Source organism: Hippocampus zosterae, chromosome 12 (assembly GCF_025434085.1).
Source record: "Hippocampus zosterae strain Florida chromosome 12, ASM2543408v3, whole genome shotgun sequence".
Lineage (NCBI taxonomy): Eukaryota > Metazoa > Chordata > Actinopteri > Syngnathiformes > Syngnathidae > Hippocampus > Hippocampus zosterae.
In genome coordinates this window covers 4399419-4411889 of record NC_067462.1, presented here as the reverse complement: position 1 = coordinate 4411889, position 12471 = coordinate 4399419, and the positions used below count along the sequence as shown (strand labels likewise).

The following is a 12471-nucleotide window of genomic DNA, read 5'->3' as shown; positions in this document are numbered from 1 at the left end:
GAAAAAAAAATAGAAGAAAATATAAATATGTACCGTATTCTCCGCACTTCGCAGAATAAGGCGCATCGTCAACAACTGGCTGCGGTTGCGCTAGGCATCCACTAGAGGGAGCTACGCCAAAGCAAATACCATCCAATACAGTGTTATGTACGTCGCGCTTTCACAACCGTCTGCGGCTGGAACAAACCGCTTTACAGAGCATTTAGAAATACTACATTCAATAAATCAGAATATTGATCAATCTATAAGGCGCATCGGATTTTGAGAAAATGGAATGCTTTTAGGCGGGACTTATAGTGCGGAAAATACGGTTCCGCGGATTGAATGTGTGGGGTCTGCAAAGACGTGTACATATGTCTTTGGGAGTGAATGAGTCAATTTCATTTGTCGTTCAATGCCAAAGACATATTGATACGTCTTTTGAGGGCCCTCACATGAACCTATTCTTAAAAAAATAATAATAATAATACGCCCAGTGTATACCACACTCATTTTCTCCGCCCATGACATGGTTAGCTCAACTGGGTGAAGATTACACGATACATCTCCTTTTTCATTTAAGCATACAGACTCAAAAGTCAAAGTAAAAAGCTCTGAACAGACGAAAGACGCACGAGGTTCGCGCAAATTTGAGGCGACAACAGTGAAATAAGCAACCATGCTGGACTAAGTGGACAGGATGTGTTTACTACAGGGCACGCAACTCTCCGAGAGGGCAACGGGGAGGGGGTGGGGGGGGGGGGGGTTGCTTCACCCTCGTGTGCAGCTCTCAGTAAGTATCACCCCTCAACTCACGCGGTGCCACGCTTGGCTTTTGACCAGTCAGCATATCTGCCAGCCGGAATCAAGAATGTTTCCGCAAGTGAGAAACTCACGACAGCGAGATTTCTCGCATTGGTCCTAATAGCTTAAGTAACACTTGGGCTCGCCTTCATGACGTCCTGACTTAGCGAAAAAAAATCATTGAGTGGCTGAAACGGATGACAGGTTCATAAACCTCCCAAAAGCAAAATGAGCTCCATTTTATAATCAAACCTCATTATTTATGTACAGCCCTCGCAGCAACAAACCGGTTTGTTCGTGACTTATTTAGGATGTTACCGAAGCGGATCAGGTGGCCGACAAAATCCATGAAAGGATTGACACGTTAGGTTGCTATTTTGTTGCACTTGCAAAATAATAACAACTAGAAAATGTCATGTGCGCTCTTCTGGTATACGGGAATGTTGAAAGTCGTTTCCTATGTGAACCGAATATGGCGATCATTCAGAATGTGGAAATGGGTCTGATAGGAATCTGTGACGTTGAATGTGTGATTGGGATTGAATGAGGAATTTGGGGGGGAATGTGGAATTGTGTCGATGGAGAATGTAGCGGTTCACTCACCTGAATTTGGCGCGAGTCAGCCGCGATTCGTTTTCCGCACGTGAGACGAACGTGGCGACTACCGGGCGGCCAATCCGGAGCGTTATCACCCTTCCGCTTCAACTCAGCGTTTTTCTGGGAATCTCTTTTCCGCTCTTTAAGGCGGTCACGGTGTAGAAGTATCGCGGAGCGTGTCTGCCTCTTTTCCGCTTCCCACTTGTTGTTTTTCGCTATTTGCACGGCAGCGGGCGTAATCGATTCACAATTGTTAGCACTTGACTAGGCGGGCAGATCTCCTGAAAGTGAGATTGGAGTTCCGCACTGCCATCATCGCAATGTTCCGAGCGCCAACTCTGGCAGAAAGGACGCAGAAAGCAACAAAAAAAGAAATAAACAAATCCAATTTTTGCCCCCCCCCCCCCCAAAAAAAAAAAAAATCCACTCCAAAAAGATACCAGAAGCCTAAAGCGGTCATCGAGATGCTCGTTCACAACGTGGCGCTCGTAAATCATGAGTCGCGGCTTTAACCAGTGTCCTGACTTTCTTCTTCGGCGACTTAAAACGCCTGAGCTCCGATTTTGAAGAAAGATTTCAAGACTCCGGAGACATCAGAGCTGCGTCGCGGTTTGAAATCCACAGCACGTACACCTAAAGTGCACTTTTTAGCTTTTGCATTTCAAAGCAGGCAGGCCACTGATGGCGAACTGATCTCGGATCGCAATCGGCAGGAGAAACCAGAAGCATAAATCAACCACTCGGATTGATGTGTCAACTTGTTTGGTGCTTCAAGAAAGACATCAAAGATAAACGTCTCGTTACGCGCATCGACTCGGGCGTCAAATGTCCAAATCAACAGAACGGGCGGGGGGGGGGGGGGGGGGGGGGGCACGTCGGCGTCAAGTCAACAGTATTTCTCGAGCACTTTCAAACAGCCATCGCTGCATCCAAAGTGCTGTACACGGAGCGATTTAACATGCACAATAAACAGTAAGACAAATCGGTAATAAAAGCGGTAGAAAGCACCAAACAGTAAAAATCAAGAACAAATCAGTGTGCTAAGATCAAAAAGTGAATGAGCCACCTTGCTCGGGGGTGACCTCATTTCAAGTTTGAGATGATCTACTTGCCAACTGAGAGTGGCCGCGAGTTGTGACGTCGGCGGACAAAAGTAAGCGCGGCTTTGATTTTTTTTTTTTAAGAATAAAAATGGCGCCGACCATCAAACTGTGTGTACATGTTTGTCATTATGTAGGTTTTTTTTGTTTTGTTTGTTTTTTGATGATACGTCTAAAGTTGCCGTATGCACTGGCATATGAAACGAATTGAAATCTAATTCCTTTCATTTCTCTTGTTGCCCCCCCCCCTCTCTCAGCGATGCACATACAGACGCAGATAATCCTGCCTCGGCACCAGGGTGGGAGTCGTCTAGGCGAGGTGGAGGCAACTAAGCCCCCCTGGGAGAAACGTCACCAGGCTGGGACGCATCATCGACCGGTCTCGGCGAAAGCGCGCCCACACTCCGCCGCCGCCGCGGACGTCAGGATCGCTTTCTTCTCCTTTCCCTACCCCTCCTCCTCCTCCACCTCCTCCTCCCCACCCCCCTCCCTAAATGCGAGATGCTCGGCCAAATGCAATTAAATCGAGCGGCGGCGAGCGAGGAAGCGTTCACCTGCTCTCGCATCCGAGCGGGATAAAACAAGTGGGGAAGGTTATCGAAAGTGAAGGAAGGAAAAGGGAGGGAGGAAGGAGGCTGCGCGCAGCCGGAGCTGAAGCCGGGAGCGGAGCATGCTCGCGGAGGAAGAGGGCACGGCCAACTGGCAACATCTGTAACTTCTCCCCGGGAGATTTTTTTTGTTTGCCAGTAAACATGCCGGTGAGAAGAGGACACGTCGCTCCGCAAAACACCTTCCTTGGGATCATTATCCGCAAATTCGAGGGGCAGAGTGAGTATCATTCGCCGGAATGTTAATTGCTGAGCAAATACGAAGGACATGAAAAGAAAAATAAAGCTAAAGAATTTTTTTTTTATAGTTTTGATGGCCATTTTTTAGATGTTTGCCTGTAGTTTATTCAATTTAAATTTTTTTAAGGGTGAAAGTATCACCTTAATGGCTGTTGAGCACCTCCAAGGTCAGGGCACGGTGCTCTCACATTTCTTTTTCCTGCCCCCCTCCCCACCCCCCCTCACTTCACCCTCCCATTGCAGACCGTAAATTTGTGATAGCCAACGCCAGGGTGGAAAACTGTGCCATCATCTACTGCAACGACGGCTTCTGCGAGATGACGGGTTTCTCCAGGCCGGACATCATGCAGAAGCCTTGCACCTGCGACTTCCTCCACGGCGAGCACACGGACAAGGAGGCCATCGGCCAGGTGGGCTTGGCTCTGGGGGGCTCCGAGGAGCGCAAAGTGGAGATCACCTACTACCGCAAGGACGGTGAGTCGCCGAGCGCTCGCGTGACACACTCGGGTCGGTCGGTCGGCCGGTCCGAATCGGTAACAAGAGGCACGGGGGGTGGTGGTGGGGGGGGGGTGATCTGATATTGCCGTCGTAAGTGGAGCATCGCTATGAAGCTCTGTATCGCTTACTCTCACCCTAAACGCAAACATTGATGACGTCCCGCGTCTCTTGTACCGTTTCCCCAAGCGTGGTGAAAGATACATTATTTGTCAATGAATCTTTTCTGTTTGGCACCTCGTAAGTCACACCCTCTGTCACTGATAGGTTGGTGATTCTCAGACGGGGTGGGGGCCTGGACCCCCACCCCCCAAAAAAAGGAAACTAAAAAGCATTTGATTTTTAAATTTTTTATTTATTTTTTGGCAAACCGTCCCTTTAACTCATTCACTCCCAAAGACGTTTTTAAACGTCTTTTCAGACTTGAATAGGCCGGTACTGAATGAGTTCAATGAAACCGGATGATTACTTACGTCGGAATCACAAATCGTACGGTATCCACTCGAAAACCTTCATCCAAAATATCCTCCCCCGTCCAAAGATAATCGCACTCGGTCGCGTCAGAATCCAAACGGTCAGTATTTCGGTTGTCATTTGGACTGACTGACTGACTGCACCGCGTCATACCGAGCAACGTGTCGAATATTCGACACTGAGATGAAGCAAGTGCCATTGACAACCTGCGCACGTATAGATGACCATTATCAGTCTGAGAGGTGAGGAGGAAAAAAAAAAATCTAAACAAGATCATTTTCTTTATTATAAACTGTGTTCATGTCGTTCAGTGTTAGTTTTATGAATAATACGTCGGAGACTCCCAAATTGCCGATGGCACGAATTTCAATATGGGGACTCCACGACGAAGAACAGTAGAATCCTAAACCAGAATCGGGTTCTGTTTTCTCTTTAATCTTGATTTGATTGATATTTTTTTAAAAAAAGCCTTCATTGAGTAAAACAGTTTGCATTGCGCATAAGTGAATTGTTTGGCGTTTTTGCACATGGAATAGGATCCCTCCGCGGGGCATCCGTGGTTTTTAAGCCATGTTGTTTTCAGCCAGTGCACACAGTAGCTTGATTAGAGCACGGATCAGTTGACTAATCTGTAATATTGCCGCGCGTGTGACGGCTCCGGCTCCGGCGCTGGCAGCTTTGCATAGAAAATGCCCTCGGTTAATGCAAAGGCGCGTTGGCTCCGACGATAACGCCGCTGCTTGTCGTTCATTCGCCGTGAATGGTGCGCTGCAGAGACAAATTGATGCCGCGGTCGCCGCTCAGCGGCAGCAATCCGCAGATTGACCACCTCCTGGCGTGCTTTTTTTTTTTTTTTGTGGTCAGCGTGGCATGGCGTCCACCGTCTTTTTTCATTAGTTTAATGCATTCGTCATAAAGTTCGGGCTGTGCAATTTTAAAAAATACTCCGATTTCAATTTTAGAGGTTAAAATGTAGGCAGAGGGAACACTTTATTGGCAGCATCTTCTTCCGTTTGAGTTGTTAACTTTGACCTTTACACAATTCGAACAAATACGTGTCGCGTAGCCTTCGCGATTTCCAAAATGGCGCCCTACTGCTCTGCCAAGTCGATTTGAATTCGATTCATCGTTCGGCACCGCATGCCGCCGCCGTCAGCTCGTCTCTCCCCCCCCCCGAGAGTGATGTATGAAGGCGAAAATGCCGGGATATTTTATTTAATCATACAAAGGCTGATCTTTAAATTTTTAATTGTGAGTTTGATTCGATTCTAGGCCATGGATACATGTTTAATCCACCATCAGCCGCCACCAGCCTTGCCCCCCCACCCCCTTCCCCACTTCTTGTTCATCAGGAGGAAGGAAACCGAGAGCCAGCTGCTCCACATGGCAAAAAATAGTCTCGGAAACACGCGAGACAATTACACAAAACACCCAAGGGCCTGTTCGCAAAGGCAGTAACGTCACGTTTTTTAAATTTATTATTATATATATATTTTGGGACGAGCGGGATTTTTCAGGCAATCCCTTCCCCCCCCCCACCGTTTCGCCCGCTCCGCCACGCATGAGCCGCGCTCCATCTTGACATCATGCGCCTACGAGCATGCCGGATAAGAGTCTGGGAAACCTTCGGCGCTCGTCTTGGATACGCAACTCTTAAGACTTCTCCGAGGAGTTGAGACGGACGGCGCATGTGCGCTCATGAATAAAGATGGCAGGGCTGACAGCGCAGTGACGGCCAAGGAGCGGCTTACAGAGCAAAAAAATGCATTAAACCGCTGCGGAGGCATCGGGAGTCGGCTATACAATCACGGAATCCACCATTCACGGCGAGCGACCCGAATGTTTCACTCGACAGCTCCAACGTGGCGGCTGCGTGCCGCGTTTTCCGCTCACCGACACATTGCCGGCAATCGCTTCTCATTCAAATCAGTTAATCTTTTTTTTTTTTTTTTTTGTGCCAAAGCCCCCACATCTATCCTGCATCTAATACTTGTCACGAATCTCTCACACACACACACACACACACAGTACAAAGCACATCAAACTAGATTAGAGTGCGGACCTCTGCCAAGGACGAGGTGTGCACAAAAGTGAAAAAAAGAAATTGACGCCGCCCCCCAGCCCCCAACAATAAGTGAAATCTGCGATATTCAGAAACGCATTTAGCTCTTATTTATTTTATTGTGTTTTCAATCTCAAAATAATGCAAAACACATATCAGCACATATCGTGAAAGAGAAAAAAGAGCAACAGATATCGTGCAGACCGGAGTTGATTTGACTTCAGCTGGATTTTTATCACACGGAAAAAAAAAAATTTAACCCCTACGACAGAAAAATGAAGTCGGCGATTTTCATGTACCGCGACAATTTTGTAGATACAACATTGTTCTCTTGATTCGGAGCCCCCGGACCGGTGTTCTGTTAAGGTCACATTACATACTGTTGCTTTGAATGTCACAGTGCGCAGGCTGCTTGCTTCCTGCTGCTCATTTGCAGTCGCTCCTCAGTAATCGCTGCGTGCTGGAAATCCTCAGGAAAACGTGATGTCGGGATTTGACGAAGCGATGGGCGGCAACAAAGCCTTGATTCTTCTCAATGATGAGGCAAAATGCTAAGCTGCTTACGCTTCAAAATAAAAGTAGCGTCGGGGACCTCGGGAGGTATAGGCACGGGAAGCGCCGTTTTACTCTACATTTCGCAAGGCCGGCAAAATAGCAAATACGCAAACTTCTTCCAATAATCGATGAGATAAAGGCTTTCCCTTGATGGCCGTATGAAGCTATCGGGTTCCAGCGGGTGTAATAATACTTTGCGCCGCAGCGAGTCTTCACAAAAGGAAGCTGACACCAAGCGGAGAGAAGTTAAATGGATAATGACTACATAACAGCGGCAGCTTAGCGAACCGCGCTGAATGATCTGGGCCACGCGGCACGCGTGGGTGCAGGGTTTCATAGGAGACTCGCCACCGAGGGGGGGTTGCGAGCCACGGGGTCTCGAGTAGCATGGGGACGCTACGCGCCCACACAGAGGAAGCCCGCGGTGCGCTGGACCACACTCGCATGCATAACCTACAAAAACAGCGCATCTATTTTCATAAGCAGCGTTTGATATGGAGGGGGGGGGGGGATTTAGAATGGGCTAACAGTGAGATGATTCTATGCTAGGCGTTGAACCACTAAAGAATTATTTTTAAGTCGATTATAATGGGACGGGATGCGATGAACGGATGGAGCGACAAACCGACTGACAGAGTTCTGTGCTAGCTAAAGCTAGATAGCTAGCAAGATAGATAGATAGATGTTTTTTTTGGGGGGGGGGATAGCTAGCTAGCTAAACGAGACTTAAAGAACCTCAAACCTGGTTGTAATGTGTAATTATTATTTTTTTTCATATATGAACCAGAAAGAAGCAGAGTGCTTGTTACCTAGCATACATATGCTACATATTTACGCTATAAACATGCTAGCTCATCACCGAGGAGCGACGTCATCTGTTGGAGCTTTTTATTAGCTGTCGCCAGATGATATAGGTGTGCTAATACCAAAATAAATACATTTAAAATCAACCCGAAAGGCTCATTATTAAATTCATTAAGAAGGACGAAGACGAAGGATCTTTTCACGATATAGTTAGGTCTGTCAAAGTAAAATGTACTTTTAAAAAAATTTAAAAGCATTTTCAGTGTTATTTAATTTTATTTATTTATTTTCCTACATTAAAAAAATAACACATTTATGATCATAGGCGGCCCGGTAGTCCAGTGGTTAGCACGTGGGCTTCACAGTGCAGTGGTACCGGGTTCGATTCCAGCTCCGGCCTCTCTGTGTGGAGTTTGCATGTTCTCCCCGGGCCTGCGTGGGTTTTCTCCGGGTGCTCCGGTTTCCTCCCACATTCCAAAAACATGCGGGGCAGGCTGATTGGACGCTCTAAATCAGGGGTGTCCAAACTTTTTGCTAGGGGGGCCAGATTTTATGTGGTAAAATGTCGGGGGGCCGACCTTGGCTGACATTCTTTACATTGAACAACAATATTGTTCAACAAATTTTAGTAAGTCAGTCTGTTTCACGTTTCCATTTTTATTTTAATTTCAACAATCTTAAGAATTTCTTTTGGTTCATTTGAAACAGGTATATCACATGCAACTGCTTATTCACTTGACTTTTTCTTAAACAGAAGTCTCCTGAGTGCAAATTGATTGATTTGAAACATAAAATGTATCACCATGACTTTTCAATAGTCACAAAACCTTTGACTCGAACAACAGGGAAATGAACAAGCAATACACATATCCACAACTGCAAGGATCATTTGAAATATGACATATCAGTCAATATGTAAGTTGAAGGGTTCGCAGGTTTTAAATGGATTGCTCTACGTTTAGAATGGGCAAAAAGGAGAGGACGACTTCGTTTGAACACAACTCTTTCTCTTTTATTTTTCTCTCCTCAACCGCTCCCCGCTAACGCTCCAACCAACACTCCCCCTTCCGGTAACGACCCGCCTTCCTGTTTTTCTTCTCCAATCACATGTAAGCAACCTAAGAATATTTCAGGACGTATTAAACAGAGTATAATTAAGGTAACTAACATAAAAGAATATAATGCATGAATATAAAATGATAATAATTAACAATTTAACAAAAGCTTACAAATATAAACACGGAGTGATGTCTTGTTAACTCGTGAGTGATGCCCTCTAGTGTCTAAATTCTATTACTCATTTAGTGAATGCTATTACTCATTTAGCCACTAGAGGGAAGCAGTACTCAATGAAACATCACTCACCAGTCTACGAGACCTCAGTCAATGCAACACGTGTTCCATTGCGCCCAACCTGCGGGCCAGACGGCACTGATTTTATGACAGGGGCCGAGGGCCGGATGAAATTCGACCGCGGGCCGGATTTGGCCCCCGGGCCGGACTTTGGACATGCCTGCTCTAAATTGTCCCTAGGTGTGAGTGTGAGCTTGGATGGTTGTCCGTCTCTGTGTGCCCTGCGATTGGCTGGCAACCGATTCAGGGTGTCCCCCGCCTACTGCCCGGAGACAGCTGGGATAGGCTCCAGCACCCCCCGCGACCCTAGTGAGGATCAAGCGGTTAGGAAGATGAATGAATGAATGAATGATCATAGCAGAGCCACTTTTTTTGCCGGCATCCTTTTTTTTTTTTTAGAGGTGGAACAATTAAAGATTTATTTTTGTCAACTTTGTGTGTCAAGTCATAATTGAAGCCAATCAATCGAAACTGGACCTTTTCGCATAAAGACCAATTTCCACAGACTGGCATAGAAACAAATCTAAACAATTGATTGGAAACATAAGTCACCATTACGCTGAGCACTGAAGCTATTCACTGCTTGAATGTCAGTAGATAACTGACCGTGAATGTTAAATCTGTGTTGGATCTGCTTGAAACCTGGAAAATGAGTCCTATTTTTTACCTTCTTAACCCCCCCCCCCCCAAAAAAAGAGATTTTCTTTGAGATTTGGGCAATGTAACAACACAGCTCCTTGCATTTTATTGGATTGGAATGTTCACCCACAGTTATTTTAATCTCCAGGGATGCTTGTATTGGAGGAAGTAATCTAATATTCCCCTTCATACCATCTGTCTTTTTTTTTCCCCCCTCTCCAAATCAGTTGCTGCTGATTTAAATTTTTACCATCCATTCCATTTTGCTTTGCCAACATTTGAGCTAAATTAAGCAGAATAAAAGATGTCACGGCAAAACACCACGATTCAATCAATGCAAGCACAAACGTAATGTGGATTGAGCTGAGAGTTATCCCCCGATGGCTGCGCTGACACTGATTGAAGACGAAATTAGGCCAGCGCGTGTAGCTGCGAGATCGTTAGATATGGCCACAATGCCCAAAGACTCAACACAAAGTGCTAGCTTGCATGCCCCCACCCTTCACGCCTCGGGAACATTGCGTATTGGCTGAAACCGGACAGCCGCGGACTTAAAACTTGTCAGAATTCATTAAATGAGTCCGCCAGCGGGCGACGATCCGTATGTGGCCGTAATGTGTAAAAGCCGCGCCATGGGTTGAACCTTCCGTAGAAGAGAAGCAACCGGAAAAAACAAGATCAAGGCTCAACGTTATTACCCATGTTTCTACCTGAAGCGGATCGGCTTATGCAGATTAATATGAGACCACAAATACATCACAGTCAAATGGGGGAGGGGCTAAAAACGTCAAACAGAATTCACACTACTGCACTGAAGATGTGGTCAGGAAAAAACATATCTATATATTATATTTTTATTAGTCGTATCGTTTAGCATGCTACACAGTTTAAGAAGAAAAAAAACTAATTGTTGTAATCTGTAGGAAGCGAGTGCTGAATGCAATATTCAAAATGAATTCCCAAGCGGACTGATGATTAATTCAATCCAGTTAAGTTTCGAAAACAACGGCATTATTTGGGACCCGTGAGTCACTGTCTCAAAGATCCCTTCATGTTGCAGCGGCGTTTTGAATAATTGATCGTGGAAATAGAATCAACCGTAATGAAACGTCCATCATGAAAAGAAAGGCAGGACTTAATTAATATGCATCCGGTTCACTCAGGCAGGTGGAGAACGCATTGTTTTTGTTTGCTTGGTCGGTTTGGTGTATTTGTCACCCGTGTGAGCCTTCCTGGCAGTTGTAAACACAATTAGACTGCGGGATGAATTGATTATCTCATTGCACTCCCCCCCCACCCCACCCCCTCCGTATACCAGGTGCAAGCGCAGAACGCAGCGGTGTCACCCATTAAGAAAAAATATTGGATCCAAACAGATGCACGTCAGCTCTCACATCTGCTGAGGCAATTAAAGGATGACAAGTCATCAAGGCTGACAAAGTTATTATCAAATGTGATGTCATTCGTAATTATGAATGGAAAAATCTGTCCACACGGCGAGTTTTGGCGATCTGGAAAGATGAGAAGAAAGATGGATCAGTTCAAATGTCATTGCGAGGGGAAGTCAAAATAATCATTTCTGTGGTTGCACTCGAGAAATGGGAGGAAGCACGCACACTTGTCACCATTTAAAGTAGCTCAAATTAAACCTGGATGGATTCCTGATGTTCTTGTAGGCTTTCCACTTTTTTTTTTTTTTTTAAACAACCAAACAATTATTTCCACCCCACTCCGAAACCATTTTGGCTTTCATTCAGTCGAGTAGTTAATGTTATAGGTCACATTGATGGTGAGCACCTCTCATTTCATCTTACATAACGACAAGCTGGCATTTAAACAGGGGTGTGAAGACTTTTTTTAAAACCCACTCTAATTACTCCGAGCATGACATCGCATCTTGGATTAAAGAGTCTTCCATTTCAAAAATATTGCCCACACATCAAGACCTCCTCTAGCATCAATCAGGACAAATAACAGAGCTGATATGGGGTTGCCATGGCAATGGCGTTGACGCTAGTTTCTCGAATGAAAACGCCCATCCATCCATTTTATTTTTTGACTTCGGGCAGAAGGCGGACTCCACCCTGAACTGATCGCCGGCCAGTCGCAAGGGCACGCTTAGAGACAAATGACCATTCAACAACCACATCCGCACCGTCACCGAGTGGGAACCGATCCCACACCAACCGCAGGTCCGGTGACTGTGCCACTATACCATCAACGACCTGAATGAAAACAGCCCACCCTAATTTGAGTTATTTTGGGGCACAGGGAATTACATAGCGTTGCTTTAAGAATTCATGTCCAAACTCATCCTTCGCAATAAGTATTCATTAGCCAAACAGCCCATAACAAACTAGCGTGGATCCTTTCGAAACGTGTGAATATTGTGAACCAATCGACAAACGCCGTCATCCGCGTAAACTCAATAGCGGCTAGCAAAATACGAAGAGCCTTTTGACGGCATATTACGAGATCAGATCGAGCGCTTGATTCTTCAGTTCTCACAGCTCTAAGGAGGCGTCTCTTTGAAGCATTTTGGCAGGGATGACATTCAGCGGGACACCAGATGAGTGGGGGACCCCCCGTCGCTAAGCCTTTGAGCGGCGCTGTTCTTTCCTCTTCTGCAAAGAAAACAGGCCAACACAATTTTCATTCGGGCCGCACATTGACACCCGCGAATGCATTGTCTACTCTGTAATGATGACCAATACGTGAAAAGCCGAGTCGTCTAATAGAAAAGTCATGCATTTTATATCAT

At 45.9% G+C, this 12471-nt stretch overlaps 1 protein-coding gene across 1 annotated transcript in view; it reads left to right on the top strand.

Moving 5' to 3' along the window:
- Positions 1-2733: 2733 nt before the first annotated feature.
- LOC127611191 (potassium voltage-gated channel subfamily H member 7-like) overlaps positions 2734-12471 on the top strand; it is a 31940-nt gene continuing 22202 nt past the window's right edge. The window contains exons 1-2 of the mRNA XM_052081546.1: positions 2734-3308; positions 3572-3802. Of these exons, the coding sequence (XP_051937506.1) occupies positions 2975-3308; positions 3572-3802 (565 nt within the window). The 5' untranslated portion in view covers positions 2734-2974. The remainder of the gene's footprint in view (positions 3309-3571; positions 3803-12471) is intronic.